This window comes from Oncorhynchus clarkii, chromosome 19 (genome assembly GCF_045791955.1).
Source record: "Oncorhynchus clarkii lewisi isolate Uvic-CL-2024 chromosome 19, UVic_Ocla_1.0, whole genome shotgun sequence".
In the NCBI taxonomy this organism is placed as follows: Eukaryota; Metazoa; Chordata; class Actinopteri; order Salmoniformes; family Salmonidae; genus Oncorhynchus; species Oncorhynchus clarkii.
The window spans coordinates 3705298-3726574 of record NC_092165.1 but is presented as its reverse complement, the minus strand read 5'-3'; the positions used below and the strand labels follow the sequence as shown (position 1 = coordinate 3726574).

General features: G+C 43.1%; 1 protein-coding gene and 1 long non-coding RNA gene across 2 annotated transcripts; both read left to right on the top strand.

Moving 5' to 3' along the window:
• Nucleotides 1–2791: 2791 nt before the first annotated feature.
• LOC139374615 (uncharacterized) lies at nucleotides 2792–3635 on the top strand. Its single transcript, XR_011627697.1, has 3 exons — nucleotides 2792–2829; nucleotides 3224–3288; nucleotides 3421–3635. It is a non-coding gene; the product is annotated as an uncharacterized lncRNA (long non-coding RNA).
• A 186-nt stretch (nucleotides 3636–3821) lies between these two features.
• LOC139374606 (NACHT, LRR and PYD domains-containing protein 1 homolog) lies at nucleotides 3822–7731 on the top strand. The gene is made up of 5 exons (XM_071115632.1): nucleotides 3822–4082; nucleotides 4229–4354; nucleotides 4581–4713; nucleotides 5153–5182; nucleotides 6943–7731. Exons 1-5 carry the CDS (start codon nucleotides 3849–3851, stop codon nucleotides 7275–7277), a joined length of 858 nt encoding a protein of 285 aa, XP_070971733.1. The 5' UTR covers nucleotides 3822–3848; the 3' UTR covers nucleotides 7278–7731.
• Nucleotides 7732–21277: the final 13546 nt, after the last annotated feature.

The window sequence follows — 21277 nt, the reverse complement described above, 5'->3', positions numbered from 1 at the left end:
AGAGGGCAGGAGAACCTGTTGAATAGAACAGCCTCACTGCAATGTCAGTCTCAATTTTGTGTCACAAGTGCAGTGCAGTGTTTTGAGGGGGGAAGAGTGTGTGTAACTCATGATACCTGGTGACTTCACATCTCTAGGGGGGGATGTAACTCATGATACATGGTGACTTCATCTCTAGGGGTGAATGTAACTCATGATACCTGGTGACGTCATCTCTCTAGGGGGGAATGTAACTCATGATACATGGTGACTTCATCTCTAGGGGGGAATGTAACTCATGATACCTGGTGACTTCACATCTCTAGGGGGGAATGTAACTCATGATACCTGGTGACTTCATCTCTAGGGGGGGATGTAACTCATGATACCTGGTGACTTCATCTCTAGGGGGAATGTAACTCATGATACCTGGTGATGTCATCTCTAGAGGGGAATGTAACTCATGAAACCTGATGACTTCACATCTCAAGGGGCTTTCATCAAGATAAGCAATGTCATCTGTAACGTCACCATCAGTATTGGCTTTATGGAAGTTGACATAGTGGGTTATGTCACATTTAGGCAATGCACCCTACATAGGGAGCTGTTCTGTCACCCTTTATACACACTTTATATTGCTTACGAAGACTCTATCTATGATATATAAAGCCTTTATAAGTTTTATTTAGTTTAATCAGTCTATTCTTCTGCTTTACCAACACCAGAGACCATGGTGGAGAGAGTTGGATCAAGCCTGGACCTGAGGACACCAGAGACCATGGTGGAGAGTGTTGGATCAAGCCTGGACCTGAGGACACCAGAGACCATGGTGGAGAGAGTTGGATCAAGCCTGGACCTGGGGACACCAGAGACCATGGTGGAGAGTGTTGGATCAAGCCTGGACCTGAGGACACCAGAGACCATGGTGGAGAGAGTTGGATCAAGCCTGGACCTGAGGACACCAGAGACCATGGTGGAGAGAGTTGGATCAAGCCTGGACCTGAGGACACCAGAGACCATGGTGGAGAGAGTTGTATCAAGTCTGGACCTGAAAACACCAGAGACCATGGTGGAGAGAGTTGGATCAAGCCTGGACCTGAGGACACCAGAGACCATGGTGGAGAGAGTTGTATCAAGTCTGGACCTGAAAACACCAGAGACCATGGTGGAGAGTGTTGTATCAAGTCTGGACTTGAGAAAAGTGAGTTCTAACTGAATTGTTTTCAAACCGAAATATGATGAAAGAGTTCATTATACTTGAGTCCCAGACAAGGAACACAATCATGATCTATTTTGTCAAAACCAACTTAAAGGTAGAGTCAGCGATATGACGTAGATGCACAAAGTAATCATCACAGTGGGTACATTTATACAACAACTAAGAGCATTGGAGCATTAGGCTAAACTTCTCTGTTTTAGTCCCGTGGCTACCACTCTGTAAGAGAGTGAAGAGAACCCTTTCACATGGGCAGATACTGTGTGTGACTGTGTGAGAGAGAAGTCGGGCATCTTGCTCATCACAATATCTGTGGTGTTGCTCGTACAACACAATTTATCTGACTCTTGTTGTGGTAATTTCCTGTATAACAGATGAGAGAGCAAACCACACACAAGTCAGAGTTATATTATAAAGTCCATCTTTAAGCAAATATGAGCTTCACCATAGCCCATTTTGACTCTCAGATCAATTCAGTGTTTATAAATTAATTCTCTGAGAGTCCCTACAACACAATTCTTAGTATCATTTATAGCCAAGACACACCCCTCTCAACTCACGTAACGAACCACAGATCTTAGGAACAGTTCACAAAGAACCTTTTACTTGAAAGAGGAGTATCCCATAATTCATAGCATTAGCTATAAATTACCGTTCAGTTTGGTCTCTTTAACTGAGGTTCTGATCTTGTTCTTGGTACCACTTAGGACCAAAACATTACCTCATCCAATGGCATATATCAATTGTCAATTCTAGATACTCCCATCCCAAATACACCCCCTCTTCTCCCCACTCCTAGAGAAGCTCACTAAGGGGAGTGAACCTCTAGGTCATATACTATGAAAGATAAGTTCAACATCAGAAGAGGTGGTATAATGGTCCCAGACACTGCCATACTCCTCCCCAGACATGGAAAAGAAAGGAGTGACTGGAATACAGACATAATGGAGCCCTTTACATGGTTTAGGAATAGTTACAGACACCATGAGAAGACAATGTTCCATTCTGTCCTCCTCCCCTTCTGATGTTCTACATAGCACCAGATGGTTTAACAGATACATATGAAGACGAGCCTGGCCTCTCCCCTCTCTGGGCCCCAAGTGACTGAGCCGAGAAGGGATAACTGCAACTGCCAACACTATAGTCCAAAGGGAAACATTCTAATAATGACAAGTATCTCACAAGCATATTACAAAAATAAAACATCTTATATATGTGACCCAACTAATTCTGAATCATCCTTTGCACATGGCTAGAAACTGTGTGGGACTGTGTGAGAGAGAAGTCAGGCATCTTGCTCATCACAATATCTGTGGTGCTGCTGGGTACAACATAATTTATCTGACTCTACCTTTAAGCTCTCATCCTGGGATCTACCAGAAATCAGGCCCCCAACATCTACAAAACATGGACCAGAACGATGTTGTTTCCTGCTTTCACAAACATTAATATATCACTAATGTCAGATTATGTTATGCTAATGGGTGTACATTCTGAGACTGTTGATCACTTATATTCATGTATATTACATGTCTATTTAATAATTACTTATTCATTATTACATTGTCAATTTTAAACAACTACTTTTGACTTCAGGGATTCCTCAGAGCTGTAAGACTTGTGACCATGTTGAGGTAAGTCATAATGTCAATTCTTACTTTTACATACCTGCAGGAGTCAGGCACAGTCTCAAAGCCAGGTGTGTACTGACCAACCATTCATCGTGGGATATAGACAGTCCTGTGTTCTGCTTGTTGTCATGCAGGATTGTAGCTGTTGTCACCTTTGTTCATTAGACAGTATAATCAATATATCACCAGCATTCTATGTAACATTGAATAAATATATTAGATTATTTATTTTGGTTAATGGGCCAGTTTCCCAGACACAGATTAAGTCTAGTCCTGGACCTTAAAGAACTTTCTATTGAAACTTCCATTGAGCATGCTTTTTAGTCCAGCACTAGACTATATCTGTGTCCAGGAAACAGGCCCCATATGTATTACTGACATGCTTGTCCTTGTTCAGGACTCCACACACTGGCTTCAGATTGAACCCTTGACTTCCACTGTCCAGGGAGTGACAATGTTCAGGTAAAATAACTACTTTTAACATTTCTTTCCACTTGCTAGTGTATTTCCCCATTACCTTTGGGAATAGTCTTCTAATCCAACCTCTCCATTTGACCATTGACCCTCTCTACCATATCTTGTTGTTGCCCTCAGACACAGGACACCCAGAGGGAGTTATGAGTGCACAGTGTCTGGGCTCCGCTGGCTGTGTGAGAGAGATGTCATTCTGAAGTATCACTTCAGGAACTGGGAACCCTACAGTCAACTTCTGAAAGACATGCAGTACACACAAGGTGGTCCATTGCTGGACATCACTATGGAGTTAGGTGAACTGGAGGAGGTTCATCTGCCACACTTTGTCTGTTTAGGTAAAACCATGTAGAAATAGTATTCAGAAAGACATTTCCATGTAGCTTTGTTTCACTGCCTGAATTAATGAATGAACTATTATGAGAGTTTGAGTTTACTGTGATCTGGTACTGCATATTCTTTGTGTTTTAGTTGGATTATTAATACAATATTTTCTTTCTGTCTCCTTTGTATTGTGTTGTTCAGGGACCAACCCTTCCCTGAGGAATGAGATGAAGATTCTTCATGTAGAGGAACATGGAGTGTCTTTAGAGGAAGTGCATGAGGTCACCAGATTCCATGCTAAGATTCTCCATCCCAAGTTCTCAGCTATCTCCGTTATACTGAGCTATATCTTTTCATGGAACGTAGATGTCCACTGTGAGCTGATGCTCTATCTGACAGTGAAAGGGGAAACATTAATTTCTCGCCTGTACCTGTTCCCCTGGAACCCCGGCCAAATACAGGTGAGGGACCATTATTATAGAGATGACCTTAACTAACCACTGGTGCAGTTTATGTTGACACTCATTACATGAAGATAAGTGTGTTGCTAGTTTTCTGAATAATGTTTGAATTAGACTGTACATTGACTGGCTGGGTCGTTTCACAGGCGGTGGAACTACAGGAGAAGTCTCACGGGTCTTCAAGGATTCTCATCTCCAGACCAGAGCAGTCCTTCAAACTATATAGTTTCCTCAGACTGAACATTCCCTGTTCTACCTCCATCAATCCACAGGTACAGTCTCAGTAGAATTAGAACATGAATCTGACATTTAAGTCACATTTCTATGCATTGATCTCTCTGTCGCTCTGTCTCTCTCTCTCTCTCTGTCTCTCCCTCTTCCTCTCTTTCTCTCTCTTCCTCTCTGTCTCTCTCTCTCAGTCGCTCTCAATTCAATTCAAATGGCTTTATTGGCATGGGAAACATATGTTTACATTGCCAAAACAATCTCTCTCTCCAGAAGATTCATCTCATACAAAGAGACACCACACCAAGCTTTTTCAGGGCGGTTGTGAAAATGACAGCGATTGACATTGAGATGGAGTTATTCAGTGATGATGAGAGGACAGTATGGAAAGAAAAAGTATCACAAGGTAGGAGCATATTTATTTTTATTTCACCTTTATTTAACCAGGTAGGCTAGTTGAGAACAAGTTCTCATTTATAACTGCGACCTGGCCAAGATAAAGCAAAGCAGTGCGACACAAACAAAACAGAGTTACTCATACAGTCAATAATACAATAGAAAAAGTCTATATACACAGTGTGTGCAAATGAGGTAGGATAAGGGAGTTAAAGGCAATAAATAGGCCATAGTGGCGAAATAATTACAATATAGCAATTAAACACTGGAATGGTAGAATGTGCAGAAGATGAATGTGCAAGTAGAGATACTGGGGTGCAAATAGCAAGATAAATAAATAAATACAGTATGGGGATGAGGTAGTTGGATGGGATATGTCAATCATCACGTTGTACTTTAGTACCAGATGCTATTTAGAGTGATATAACCTCATTTTGTTTATCTTTCAGATGAATACATCTCTGACACCTGTTCAACAAGTAAGTAAACATAAGGTACAGTGCATTCAGAAAGTATTCAGACCCCTTGACTTTTTCCACATTTTCTTACGTTTCAGCTTTATTCTAAAATTGATTAAATAAATGTTTTTCCTCATCAATCTACACACAACACCCCATAATGACATCACAATACCCCATAATGACATCACAACACCCCATACTAACAAAGCAAAAACAGACAAAACTGAAAGCTTGGCACACCTGTTTTTGGGGAGTTTCTCCCATTCTTTTCTGCAGATCCTCTCAAGCTCTGTCAGGTTGGATCGGGAGCGTTGCTGCACAGCTATATTCAGGTCTCTCCAGAGATGTTAGATCGGGTTCAAGTCCGGGCTCTGGCTGGGCCACTCAAGGACATTCAGAAACACCCAGGTGAACCTTCGCCCCAGTCGGAGGTCCTGAGCTCTCTGGAGCAGGTTTACATCAAGGATCTCTCTGTACTTTTCTCCGTTCATCTTTCCCTTGATCCTGAATAGTCTCCCAGTCCCTGCCGCTGAAAAACATCCCCACAGCATGATGCTTCCACCACCATGCTTCACCGTAGGGTTGGTGCCACCACCATGCTTCACTGTAGGGATGCTTCCACCACCATGCATCACTGTAGGGATGGTGCCAGGTTTCATCCAGATGTGACGCTTGGCATTCAGGCCAAAGAGTTCAATCTTGGTTTCATCAGACCAGATCATTTTGTTTCACATAGTCTGAGAGTCCTTTAGGTGCCTTTTGGCTAACTCGAAGCAGGCTGTCATGTGCCTTTTACTGAGGAGTGGCTTCAGTCTGGCCACTACCATAAAGGCCTGATTGGTGGAGTGCTGCAGAGATGGTTGTCCTTCTGGAAGGTTCTCCCATCTCCACAGAGGAACTCTAGAGCTCTGTCACCTCCCTGACCAAAGCCCTTCTCCCCCGATTGCTCAGTTTGACTGGGCGGCCAGCTCTATGAAGAGTCTTGGTGGTTCCAAACTCCTTCCATTTAAGAATGATGGAGTCCACTGTGTTCGTGGGGACCTTCAATGCTGCATACATTTTTCGGTACCTCTCCCCAGATCTGGGCCTCAACATAGTCTCTGAGCTCAATTTCGAGTCTCATAGCAAAGGGTCTGAATACTTATGTAAATAAGGTTCTGTTTATTTTTAATACATTTGTAAACATCTGTTTTCACTTTGTCAGTATGGGGTGTTGTGATGTCATTATGGGGTATTGTGATGTCATTATGGGGTATTGTGTGTAGATTGATGAGGGAAAACATTTATTTAATCCATTTTAGAATAAGGCTGTAACGTAACAAAATGTGAACAAAGTCAAGGGGTCTGAATACTTTCTGAATGCTCTGTACAAACCAATGGCATGAGGGCCATTCAACATGGTTTACTGTAGGACCTGGACTAGTCCTGATTGTAAAATACTGTCTTCAAGAACAATGACATCTCCTCCAGGACTTGATGAGGATTAGCCTGGTTCTGAATGTCCCAATGACATCTCCTCCAGGACTTGATGTAGATCAGCCTGGTTCTGAATGCCCCAATGACATCTCCTCCAGGACTTGATGTAGATTAGCCTGGTTCTGAATGTCCCAGTCTGTTTTTCTATGTTTGTGAAACCGTACCTAAATGTGAATATGTGGTATGTTCAGGTCATTATTGTAAAATATTATGTTTTCTCATGACTTATTTTAGTAGTCTGCTTCTAAATGACTGAAATGTAAATGTACAAATGTAATTATTTTGTAACCTGACTCTCTCAGGTGCTGTGTCGGGGGCAGGAGGTCCGGCTGAGAGCAGTCTGACTGGTTCTGCAGAGCAGCAGCTGCGTTCTGTACGGACAGAGTTTGTGAAACGAGCGTCAAGAGCTGTCCTGGATGGTCTGCTGGACGGACTCCTGCAACACACAGTCATCAACCAGGAGGAAATGGAGTCAGTGAAGGTGATCGCTGAGAGGGCAGAGAAGGCACGTGACATCATCGACATGGTGTTGAGAAAAGGAACTGAGTCGTGTTCCAGGATGATCAACCTTCTTGGGGAGCTGGACCACTGTCTTTGTTCACAGCTTCAGATCAACAGTGTTGGGGTACCAACTTAATGGTAGAATGGATAGTAACAGTGTTGGGGTACTAACCTAATGGTAGAATGGATAGTAACAGTGTTGGGGTACTAACCTAATGGTAGAATGGATAGTAACAGTGTTGGGGTAGCAACTTAACGGTAGAATATATAGTAACAGTGTTGGGGTAGCAACCTAATGGTAGAATGGATAGTAAGAGTGTTGGGGTACCAACCTAATGGTAGAATGGATAGTAACAGTGTTGGGGTACCAACCTAATGGTAGAATGGATAGTAACAGTGTTGAGGTACCAACCTAATGGTAGAATAGATAGTAACAGTGTTGGGGTACCAACCTAATGGTAGAATGGATAGTAACAGTGTTTGGGTACCAACCTAATGGTAGAATGGATAGTAACAGTGTTTGGGTACCAACCTAATGGTAGAATGAATAGTAACAGTGTTGGGGTACCAACCTAATGGTAGAATGGATAGTAACACTCCTATTCAAACATACCTGATCCTAGATCGTCTCTCAAGACATCAGTCGGGAAGTTAAAGCTTGGTCACAAATGGGTCTTCCAAATGGACAATGACCCCAAGCATACTTCCAAAGTTGTGGCAAAATGGCTTAAGGACAACAAAGTCAAGGTATTGGAGTGGCCATCACAAAGCTCTGACCTAGAAAATTTGTGGGCAGAACTGAAAGAGTGTGTGCGAGCAAGGAGGCCTAAAAACCTGACTCAGTTACACCAGCTCTGTCAGGAGGAATGGGCCAAAATTCACCCAACTTATTGTGGGAAGCTTGTGGAAGGCTCCCTGCAACGTTTGACCCAAGTTAAACAATTTAAAGGCAATGCTACCAAATACTAATTGAGTGTATGTAAACTTCTGACCCACTGGGAATGTGGTGAAAGAAATAAAAGCTGAAATAAATCATTCTCTTTACTATTATTCTGACATTTCACATTCTTAAAATAGTGGTGATCCTAACTGACCTAAGACAGGGAATTTGTATTGGGATTAAATTTCAGGAATTGTGAAAAACTGAGTTTAAATGTATTTGGCTAAGGTGTATGTAAAGTAACCAATCAGAAAGCTAATTGAAGGCCGGTAAACCAATCAGAAAGCTAATTGATGGCCCCGGTAAACCAATCAGAAAGCTAGTTTATGCCGTATGAACCTAAGTGGTCTTGGTGAGACCAACCCTCCTCCCAGAGAGCTACTGGGTCTGCAGGCTTTTGCTTCAGCCCTGCTCTAACACACCTCATTCTGCCAGTCAAGGTTCTGATTAGACTGATTAGTAGAATCAGGTGTTAGAGCAGGGTCAGAGCAAAAGCCTGCACGGCCAGTAGTATCTCTCCAGGAGTAGGATTGGCCGTCCTGTTTTAATTTGACATATTCCTCTATCTCCATGGTAACCCCCTGAGCATGACCCTCGACCTTTACTGATCAGCCAAAGCTGTCCCAAATGGCATCCTATTCCCTATACAGAGCCCTATGGGCCCTGGTCTAAAGTAGTGCACTACATAGGGAATAGGGTCCTGGTCTAAAGTAGTGCACTACATAGGGAATAGGGCCCTGGTTTAAAGTAGTGCACTATATAGGGAATAGGGCCCTGGTCTAAAGTAGTGCACTATATCGGGAATAGGGCCCTGGTCTAAAGTTGTGCACGACATAGGGAATAGAGTACCATTTGGGACAGACAAAGACTCAAGACTGAGTGTTTAACAGTAAAAAGAGATTGAGAAATGACAACAGAGAAGGTGGATAAAAGTAGGGAGAGCCCTGATGTAGGGTTCTTTTGATTGGTACTGAATGTCTTGTAAATATGAATTATATACAGTCCCAGTCAAACGTTAGTCATTTAGGTTGTCAGTTTCTTTATTTTTTGCTACCTGTCAAATACATGGAGTACATGTCAATTAAAAATAATGTGTTCTGTCTGTATGTATCTATGTGAGTTGGTCTCTGATTACTGTGATTAGTTCAATGTAACGTCAAATACTATACATAATAGTCTGTTTTGGGTCTGCAGAATCATTGTATATCATTGGTTACCCATCCTATCATGTTACCACACAGATGTGACTGTCTAGCTCAGCGGTTCCCATCCTATCATGTTACCACACAGATGTGACTGTCTAGCTCAGCGGTTCCCATCCTATCATGTTACCTCACAGATGTGACTGTCTAGCTCAGCGGTTCCCATCCTATCATGTTACCACACAGATGTGACTGTCTAGCTCAGCGGTTCCCATCCTATCATGTTACCTCACAGATGTGACTGTCTAGCTCAGCGGTTCCCATCCTATCATGTTACCACACAGATGTGACTGTCTAGCTCAGTGGTTCCCATCCTATCATGTTACCACACAGATGTGACTGTCTAGCTCAGTGGTTCCCAACCTATCATGTTACCTCACAGATGTGACTGTCTAGCTCAGCGGTTCCCATCCTATCATGTTACCACACAGATGTGACTGTCTAGCTCAGCGGTTCCCATCCTATCATGTTACCACACAGATGTGACTGTCTAGCTCAGTGGTTCCCATCCTATCATGTTACCCCACAGATGTGACTGTCTAGCTCAGCAGTTCCCAAACTTTCCCATTCTGGAGACCATCAAATCACCGTCAAAAGGTCTTGAGGACCACCTTTCACCATTCACGGAGTCGCTGATATTTTTCCACATCAAATATATTGATTGTTAAATTCTGTCAATAGATGTGAATGTAACAAGACCTGTAAAGAATATTATTATCATAAACTACTTGCATTGTGAAAAAGGAATGTAAAATCACCATTAATATTCCCAAATGTTATTATTTTTTGAATAATAAAATACTAGAATCTGTTACATTTTGCTATCGTTATATTTCTGTGGTACAGAAATTATCTGACAGTTCCAAACTCAATCAGAAGCTTTACATTTTATTCAAGTAGTTTAATCCATTTTATTCAAGTAGTATAATTGCCATTTGCAAGTACCTATTAAAAGTAACATATTGGAATTATTATTTGGAGCTCTCTCACATATAGTAGGTCTACATAGCACACAGAGGTAGACAGTATAACAGTCACACGGAACAAATAAAACATTTATAAAATCCTCTATTATATCCTTTATTTTCGTTGTGTTCAGCTCCAGGTTGTTTCCGCTGCACATCGCTGTTAGACACTGCGCTTCTTGTCTGTCTATAGGTTGTCTCGTCGTTGTTTATTGACGAGCATTATGACGTTTTTAGTCTCACAATGGATTCTGAGGACCCCTTTTATTATAGTGCTGTGATAATACAAACATACAGCCTCCTTAATATCTAAACATATTATTTGAAGGACTGAAGACGGAGAGTTCTGCGTGAAAGATGTATTTTATTATTGTCAGTGACATGGCACACAACCATTGGTTGATGCAATGTGGCGTGTCAATTGTAGGCGGCCTCGTAGGATTTTCAATGGGCTGGGCTGCAGCGGAGCTCAGCATTTCTTCCGAGTCTCTCTCCCCCCTCAGCTATGCTGGTGTGTAAGGGGTGAAGTTCACAATGGGAGCCGAGACTATCGCACGGTGGCAGTAGAGAGACGCCGATGAAGTGTGTGTCAGTCATGCTGTCAGCTGGCAGCGACGACAGAGCAGAGCGTGACATGGCAGTGTTTTTTCCTGAGTGATTGTGTTTTCTTGGTCTTGGATCCACGGAGTGATGGCAGAATGTTCCATTTATTCTATGGCTCTTTCCTTCCCGTCTTATTTCTGCCACCATGGCATGATCCAGAGCAGGGCGGTGTAACTGGGTGATTCAACATCACGGTTATAGTGATCGGAAGAGACACGGAGGATTTTGCAACAAGTGCAAGTAGGAAAACAGTCATTACACCTTTCCCCTTCATAATCAACGCAGTTCTCTCTGGCAGTGTTCAAGCCTCAGCAGCAGTCAATCGGAGTGTTTCTGGCTGATTTGTTCTTCTGATGATGATGGTTGGCAGCTCCCTTCTGGTTTCTTTGGACAGCTCAGTGTCAGTGAGTAGAGACACAGTGCTGGTTTTATAGTGACTTGTATTTCCATTCACTTACAAAAGGGAGACATACATTTCGCCTGTAGATTAGTAGTATGCTTCGCCCGGTAAGGTTAATTTACACTACCATTTTATATCCAATACAGCTTGGTTTTCTAGTGACTGACCTGACTTGCCATTTCGGATCCTAATTCATTCGGATAGCCTTCCTAATAAGTGTTATTATAGATATTGAGAGATGATTGTAGCCTACTAGAGCACTGTCGAGTGGGGAGTCTTGTCAGACCGAGACACTGAGAATGTAGAGCACAGTCAGTCATGCTGGTGGCTGGCAGCGACGACAGAGCAGAGCGTGACATGCCAGTGTTTTTTCCTGAGGGGATGTGTTTTCTTGGTCTTGGATCCACGGAGTGATGGCAGAATGTTCCATTTATTCTATGGATCTTTCCTTCCCGTCTTATTTCTGCCACCATGGCATGATCCAGAGCAGGGCGGTGTAACTGGGTGATTCAACGTCACTGTTATAGTGATAGGAAGAGACACAGAGGATTTTGCAACAAGTGCAAGTAGGAAAACAGTCATTACACCTTTCCCCTTCATAATCAACTCAGTTCTCTCTGGCAGTGTTCAAGCCTCAGCAGCAGTCAATCGGAGTGTTTCTGGCTGATTTGTTCTTCTGATGATGACGGTTGGCAGCTCCCTTCTGGTTTCGTTTTACAGCGCAGAGTGTCAGTGAGTAGTGCTGGTTATATAGTGACTTGTATTTCCATTCACTTACATCCACGGTTTTATCCAACCGAGGTCGTTTTATCCAGCCGGCGCGTTATATCCGAACGAGGCTTTATATCCAACGGAGGCCGTTTTTTCCAACCGAGGTTGTTTCTCAGTTTTTATTATTATTATTTTTTCCGAACATGACTCTAGTATGCAGTGTGATATAATATTGAAATGTGAAATTAAAGACATTTTATTATTATATTCTGGTTGGTTTGTTTCCGTTTTATTCAACAAAGCACCACCTTGTACACATAAGCATACATGGATACGGTTTCGGGCTGGGATGGAAATGAGTGAACCGATTTCAAGCTTTGACAAGTTTAGAAATAACAGTCACGGGAGATGTTCACTCTTGCACGGTCGCTGACAGACAGAGTGTTTTGGGTCTGGGACTATGAACGGGGCGGAGCTACCGTAGCTATCCAATCATAGCTGACTGGTATGTCACGCCTCTATTTTCCGAACATGACTCTAGTATGCAGCTACGGCTGAGCCATCCAACAGTGGCCGATACAGCTATCCACTCCCGGCTGACTCGTCCAACCATGGCTGTATTCTAAAGTGTCCAACCGTGGCTCTATTATCCATTCCTAACCAACAATGAATCTTGAGAGCTGGAGAGGCGCCAAATTCATGTAGGGAAAGCCCCTGGCACTTCTCAGTTTCGGTCTGGGATCGAAATGAGTCCAAACGACTTCAAGCTTTGACAACTTTGAAATAGTAGCCAGGGGAACTGATTCTGATTCTACTCAAGAACTCATCATCAAGCCTTTTGATTGGTAGAATCAGGTGTGAGTTAGTGTTAGGGGGGCAAAAATAAGTTTAGCTAGCTGGCTAAATCTGTCACATTTACAGAAATGTTGATTGATATGCGATATCCCTGTCAAATACATTTTTGATTAATGCATTTATGTGTGTGTCGGTCTGTGTGTGGTAATGTGTTTTTAATAAGTGTGATTAGTTCACTGTAACTTCACATTATAAATAGTATATTTTTAACTTCATATGCTATATATAAAAATCAATATTTGTGGGGGGGGTTGCAGAATCATTGTATATCGTTGGTTACCCATCCTATCATGTTACCATAACAACACAGATATGACCGTAAAGCGTCCTTCTGCCAAACCTGGTTGTTGTCACACTGCCCTCTCCTGGTAGCACTGCAAAACATCACTCAATCAAATCCTGATATAAAATATAAATCCACTTTTACCAGAAAATCTTATTATATGGGCTGAATACTTACATGAAGTGTATGGAGACTTTACATTACATAAATATGAATGTATAATATAAACTTAAAATAGCCCAGGGTGTGACTAGGGTGGGCATTCTAGTTTCTTTATTTCTATGTTTTCTGTTTTTATGTTTTGTCCGGTATGGTTCTCAATCAGGGACAGCTGTCTGTCCGTTGTCTCTGATTGGGAATCATATTTAGGCAGCCTGTTTTTTGTTTTTCCACCGTAGTTGTGGGTAGTTGACTTTGTTAGTTGCCTGTATAGCCCTAGTTAGCGTCACAGTGGTTTTTTGGGGGGGTTGTTTTTGTTGGCGACATCCAAAATAAAAAGACCGGTCATTTCCCTGACGACCGTCGTGACAACCGCGAGCTGAGCCCGGTAAGATACACATGATTATATCAAACTCTATACAAAACTTGTTCACAGACCGTGCTAACCATAGTCATTTAACTTGTACTGATTCTGACCCTCATCTCCCCTCCACAGGCGTCTTCCGTCACCCTGAACCATTCTGTAGGTACTCTGCTTGACTGAGACTGACTATGTTTCATGTCCTTTAATTCACTGGTATAAAGTATACCATGTGTATGTGATATATATACCATGCCTTTAATACACATTCAGGAGAGCGCCTTTAATGCACATTCAGGAGAGCGCCTTAAATACACATTCAGGAGAGCGCCTTAAATACACATTCAGGAGAGCGCCTTTAATGCACATTCAGGAGAGCGCCTTAAATGCACATTCAGGAGAGCGCCTTAAATGCACATTCAGGAGAGCGCCTTAAATGCACATTCAGGAGAGCGCCTTAAATGCACATTCAGGAGAGCGCCTTAAATGCACATTCAGGAGAGCGCCTTAAATGCACATTCAGGAGAGCGCCTTTAATACACATTCAGGAGAGTGCCTTAAATGCACATTCAGGAGAGCGACTACATACTATCTTCTGACGAGGAGGGACCTAGGAACCTTGTCTTGGAACAAGAGCATCCACTGTTTCACCCAGAGGTCCTCAACCATGCACAGTCTCAACCTCACCCGGCATTACCTCATCCCGAGCTCAACAACGCAGACGATGACATGGTAGTGTGTATATACGGTGATTACCAACAGGTTATACACAAGCAAAGTGTAATGTTATTATTTATCTTTCTCTCAAGTATATGGCCGATGATGAGGAGGAGGGAGACGACTAGGTGGTAATCTATGGAGGCCTAACTATAACCCTTTGATTCTTTTCTGGGCGCAATAGAGGTTGTGTTCTTTGAAAATGGATGCTGTCACTATGTCCTGCTGTGGTTATGGATGTATTGTACTATTTCAATACATGGTTATTCCATCTCTGAACATTGTCTTTATTCACATGTGGACATTGAATACAACACCACAAGCACTTTGTAATGGCACATGTACCAAGCGATATGACAGTGATTGTATACGCTATCCACCTACGTCTTTACTAATCTACACAGTGTGTGGCATATCTGATACCTGGTTGATGTTCCAGTTCTTCATCCCCAACCATCTGGTTCATGGGTCGGGTTGTCAATAGGACCCTTTTACAGGCTGCTGATGTGGGACACTTGTGATCTCTGAGAAGCGTGCACCTGTCCCAATCGAAAAAAAAACCAAGTTATCAAACGCCACCTTGAATCTCGTTCCCTTTGCAGTTTACCATACCAAAAAGGTTTCCCAGACTGTCCTCATCCATATAATGGATTGCGTAGTGCTTCACTGACCGCTCTGAAGAAACAGTTCCCCTTTTATTTTCACATTCTTACAAGGAGCCCCTCACACACCAGACGCAGTATTTTTATTTTTTTACCTTTAACTAGGCAAGTCGAGAACAAATTCTAATTTTCAATGACGGCCTAGGAACAGTGGGTTAACTGCCTGTTCAGGGGCAGAGCGACAGATTTGTACCTTGCCAGCTCGGGGGTTTGAACTTGCAACCTTCCGGTTACTAGTCCAACGCCCTAACCACTAGGCTACCCTGGCGCCTCTACACTCTAACCACTAGGCTACGCTACCGCCCCGTATGACTTAGAGACGTCTTCTTACACTGCACCTTCAGCGTCATACACAGCCACTGGGCATCTTAGGCGTCGTACACAGCCGCTGGGCACCTTCAGCGTCGTACACAGCCACTGGGCACCTTCAGCCTCGTACACAGCCACTGGGCACCTTCAGCCTCGTACACAGCCACTGGGCACCTTCAGCCTCGTACACAGCCACTGGGCACCTTCAGCCTCGTACACAGCCACTGGGCACCTTCAGCCTCTTACACAGCCACTGGGCACCTTCAGCCTCGTACACAGCCTCTGGGCACCTTCAGCGTCGTACACAGCCACTGGGCACCTTCAGCCTCGTACACAGCCACTGGGCACCTTCAGCTTTAACAGGGTTCAACTGCAGCTCTCTACATGTGCTGCCACTAACGAAGGGCAACGTCTGAGTCATAGCTACTGTCATTTCCCCTTTTGCTGTTTTACAATATCTGAGTGTATCGAAAGACTGATTTAAGATGTGCCATTTATACACTCTATTCTGCTTTGGAGTGTCATTAGTGTCGTCATTAATATATCGCTTTGGGCCCTATTGCCAATGACCCATATACTTCTGCAGAGACTGAGTCACGATGGGGACGGACCTAAAGAGAGCGTCATCAATCACACGGGGCTTGACAGAAGCCACCGGAGCCTATACTGGCTTCCATGCTTGCTCAATGTGACGGGTTGGGGACACTTTTAAAGGCATGGGTGAGAGGCTGTTAGCTACATATTAACCACTATGCTAATGACTTTTACATAGGAAGTGGAATGTACAGCTCCACTGTCAATAGTGTCACTACACTAACACTATAGACATGGTTATGGTTTATAATGCTGTTGAATGACATTAAAAGGAAATTATGGTCACACAAGCAAATGTCAAGTGCTACGAATGTATTTTATTGACAAACGAGGTCCACATCACCATCTTTTCCAAATTAATACAATATAACAAATCAACTGTTAAGTTAGTCCCGGTGGACACTAGTGGAACGTCCTGCCTCAGAACGCACAGCTTCGACGTTCCACGGACAGGCCACTGTGTGCGTTCGAGCAGTCTACCCACTACTGCCCATGGGCACCGTGTGGGTATCGATTTTAAAATACGCCCCATCTCTTATACTACATTCCCTGGGTTGTGGACATTGTGCCTTTGGGTATGGCTGTTTTCTGTTATAAGTAATATATTGGAATTATTATTTGGAGCTCTCTCACATATAGTAGGTCTACATAGCAGACAGAGGTAGACAGTATAACAGTCACACGGAACAAATAAAACCTGTATAAAATCCTCTATGACGTCCTTTCTTTTCGTTGTGTTCAGCTCCAGGTTGTTTCCGCTGCACATCGCTGTTAGACACTGCGCTTCTTGTCTGTCTATAGGCTGTATCGTCGTTGTTAGTGACGAGACTTATGACGTTTTTAGTCTCACAATGGATTCTGAGGACCCCCTTTTATTATAGTGCTGTGATAATACAAACATACAGCCTCCTTAATATCTAAACATATTATTTGAATGACTGAAGACGGAGAGTTCTGTGTGAAAGATGTATTTTATTATTGTCAGTGACATGGCACACAACCATTGGTTGATGCAATGTAGCCTGTCAATTGTAGGCGGCCTCGTAGGATTTTCAATGGGCTGGGCTGCAGCGGAGCTCAGCATTTCTTCCGAGTCTCTCTCCCCCCTCAGCTATGCAGATGTGTTAGGGGTGAAGTTCTCAATGGGAGCCGAGACTATCGCACGGTGGCAGTAGAGAGATGCCGATGAAGTGTGTATCAGTCTTGCTGGTGGCTGGCAGCGACGGCAGAGCAGAGCGTGACATGCCAGTGTTTTTTCCTGAGGGGGTGTGTTTTCTTGGTCTTGGATCCACGGAGTGATGGCAGAATGTTCCATTTATTCTATGGATCTTTCCTTCCCGTCTAATTTCTGCCACCATGGCATGATCCAGAGCAGGGCGGTGTAACTGGGTGATTCAACGTCACTGTTATAGTGATCGGAAGAGACACGGAGGATTTTGCAACAAGTGCAAGTAGGAAAACAGTCATTACACCTTTCCCCTTCATAATCAACGCAGTTCTCTCTGGCAGTGTTCAAGCCTCAGCAGCAGTCAATCGGAGTGTTTCTGGCTGATTTGTTCTTCTGATGATGATGATGGTTGGCAGCTCCCTTCTGGTTTCTTCGGACTGCTCAGTGTCAGTGAATAGAGACACAGTGCTGGTTTTATAGTGACTTGTATTTCCATTCACTTACAAAAGGGAGACATACATTTCGCCTGTAGATTAGTAGTATGCTTCGTCCGGTAAGGTTAATTTACTCTACCATTTTCTATCCAATACAGCTTGGTTTTCTAGTGACTGACCTGACTTGCCATTTCGGATCCTAATTCATTCGGATAGCCTTCCTAATAACGGTTATTATAGATATTGAGAGATGATAGTAGCCTACTAGAGCACTGTCGAGTGGGGAGTCTTGTCAGACCGAGACACTGAGAATGTAGAGCACAGCCATTCATGCTGGTGGCTGGCAGCGACGACAGAGCAGAGCGTGACATGCCAGTGTTTTTTCCTGGGGGGATGTGTTTTCTTGGTCTTGGATCCAAAGAGTGATGGCAGAATGTTCCATTTATTCTATGGATCTTTCCTTCCCGTCTTATTTCTGCCACCATGGCATGATCCAGAGCAGGGCGGTGTAACTGGGTGATTCAACATCACGGTTATAGTGATCGGAAGAGACACGGAGGATTTTGCAACAAGTGCAAGTAGGAAAACAGTCATTACACCTTTCCCCTTCATAATCAAGACAGTTCTCTCTCGCAGTATTCAAGCTTTAGCAGCAGTCAATCGGAGTGTTTCTGACTGATTTGTTCTTCTGATGATGACGGTTGGCAGCTCCCTTCTGGTTTCGTTTTACAGCGCAGAGTGTCAGTGAGTAGTGCTGGTTATATAGTGACTTGTATTTCCATTCACTTACATCCACGGTTATATCCAACGGAGGCCGTTTTTTCCAACCGAGGTTGTTTCTCAGTTTTTATTTTTATTGTTATTATTTTTTCCGAACATGACTCTAGTATGCAGTGTGATATAATATTGAAATGTGAAATTAAAGACATTTTATTATTATATTCTGGTTGGTTTGTTTCCGTTTTATTCAACAAAGCACCACCTTGTACACATAAGCATACATGGATACGGTTTCGGGCTGGGATGGAAATGAGTGAACCGATTTCAAGCTTTGACAAGTTTAGAAATAACAGTCACGGGAGATGTTCACTCTTGCACGGTCGCTGACAGACAGAGTGTTTTGGGTCTGGGACTATGAACGGGGCGGAGCTACCGTAGCTATCCAATCATAGCTGACTGGTACATCCCACCACGCCTCTATTATCCGAACATGACTCTAGTATGCAGCTACGGCTGAGCTATCCAACAGTGGCCGATACAGCTATCCACTCCCGGCTGACTCGTCCAACCATGGCTGTATTCTAAAGTGTCCAACCGTGGCTCTATTATCCATTCCTAACCAACAATGAATTTTGAGAGCTGGAGAGGCGCCAAATTCATGTAGGGAAAGCCCCTGGCACTTCTCAGTTTCGGTCTGGGATCGAAATGAGTCCAAACGACTTCAAGCTTTGACAACTTTGAAATAGTAGCCAGGGGAACTGATTCTGATTCTACTCAAGAACTCATCATCAAGCCTTTTGATTGGTAGAATCAGGTGTGAGTTAGTGTTAGGGGGGCAAAAATAAGTTTAGCTAGCTGGCTAAATCTGTCACATTTACAGAAATGTCGATTGATATGCGATATCCCTGTCAAATACATTTTTGATTAATGCATTTATGTGTGTGTCGGTCTGTGTGTGGTAATGTGTTTTTAATAAGTGTGATTAGTTCACTGTAACTTCACATTATAAATAGTATATTTTTAACTTCATATGCTATATATAATAATCAATATTTGTGGGGGGGGGGGGGGGGTTGCAGAATCATTGTATATCGTTGGTTACCCATCCTATCATGTTACCATAACAACACAGATATGACCGTAAAGCGTCCTTCTGCCAAACCTGGTTGTTGTCACACTGCCCTCTCCTGGTAGCACTGCAAAACATCACTCAATCAAATCCTGATATAAAATATAAATCCACTTTTACCAGAAAATCTTATTATATGGGCTGAATACTTACATGAAGTGTATGGAGACTTTACATGACATAAATATGAATGTATAATATAAACTTAAAATAGCCCAGGGTGTGACTAGGGTGGGCATTCTAGTTTCTTTATTTCTATGTTTTCTGTTTTTATGTTTTGTCCGGTATGGTTCTCAATCAGGGACAGCTGTCTGTCCGTTGTCTCTGATTGGGAATCATATTTAGGCAGCCTGTTTTTTGTTTTTCCACCGTAGTTGTGGGTAGTTGACTTTGTTAGTTGCCTGTATAGCCCTAGTTAGCGTCACAGTGTTTTTTTGGGGGGGTTGTTTTTGTTGGCGACATCCAAAATAAAAAGACCGGTCATTTCCCTGACGACCGTCGTGACAACCGCGAGCTGAGCCCGGTAAGATACACATGATTATATCAAACTCTATACAAAACTTGTTCACAGACCGTGCTAACCATAGTCATTTAACTTGTACTGATTCTGACCCTCATCTCCCCTCCACAGGCGTCTTCCGTCACCCTGAACCATTCTGTAGGTACTCTGCTTGACTGAGACTGACTATGTTTCATGTCCTTTAATTCACTGGTATAAAGTATACCATGTGTATGTGATATATATACCATGCCTTTAATACACATTCAGGAGAGCGCCTTTAATACACATTCAGGAGAGCGCCTTTAATACACATTCAGAAGAGCGCCTTTAATGCACATTCAGGAGAGCGCCTTTAATACACATTCAGGAGAGCGCCTTTAATACACATTCAGTAGAGCGCCTTTAATGCACATTCAGGAGAGCGCCTTAAATACACATTCAGGAGAGCGCCTTAAATACACATTCAGGAGAGCGCCTTAAATGCACATTCAGGAGAGCGCCTTAAATGCACATTCAGGAGAGCGCCTTAAATGCACATTCAGGAGAGCGCCTTAAATGCACATTCAGGAGAGCGCCTTAAATGCACATTCAGGAGAGCGCCTTAAATGCACATTCAGGAGAGCGCCTTAAATGCACATTCAGGAGAGCGCCTTAAATGCACATTCAGGAGAGCGCCTTAAATGCACATTCAGGAGAGCGCCTTAAATGCACATTCAGGAGAGCGCCTTAAATGCACATTCAGGAGAGCGCCTTAAATGCACATTCAGGAGAGCGCCTTTAATACACATTCAGGAGAGTGCCTTAAATGCACATTCAGGAGAGCGACTACATACTATATTCTGACGAGGAGGGACCTAGGAACCTTGTCTAGGAACAAGAGCATCCACTGTTTCACCCAGAGGTCCTCAACCATGCACAGCCTCAACCTCACCCAGCATTACCTCATCTCGAGCTCAACAACGCAGACAATGACATGGTAGTGTGTATATACGGTGATTACCAACAGGTTATACACAAGCAAAGTGTAATGTTATTATTTATCATTCTCTCAAGTATATGGCCGATGATGAGGAGGAGGGAGACGACTAGGTGGTAATCTATGGAGGCCTAACTATAACCCTTTGATTCTTTTTCTGGGCGCAATAGAGGTTGTGTTCTTTGAAAATGGATGCTGTCACTATGTCCTGCTGTGGTTATGGATGTATTGTACTATTTCAATACATGGTTATTCCATCTCTGAACATTGTCTTTATTCACATGTGGACATTGAATACAACACCACAAGCACTTTGTAATGGCACATGTACCAAGCGATATGACAGTGATTGTATACGCTATCCACCTACGTCTTTACTAATCTACACAGTGTGTGGCATATCTGATACCTGGTTGATGTTCCAGTTCTTCATCCCCAACCATCTG

Bases quoted from the DNA above. Each gene is read 5' to 3' on its own strand.
- LOC139374606 (XM_071115632.1), top strand. From the start codon at position 3,849: ATGAAGATTCTTCATGTAGAGGAACATGGAGTGTCTTTAGAGGAAGTG. The intron at 4,083-4,228 runs GTGAGGGACCAT...GTCGTTTCACAG, and splicing joins GGAACCCCGGCCAAATACAG to GCGGTGGAACTACAGGAGAA. The intron at 5,183-6,942 runs GTAAGTAAACAT...TGACTCTCTCAG, and splicing joins CTCTGACACCTGTTCAACAA to GTGCTGTGTCGGGGGCAGGA.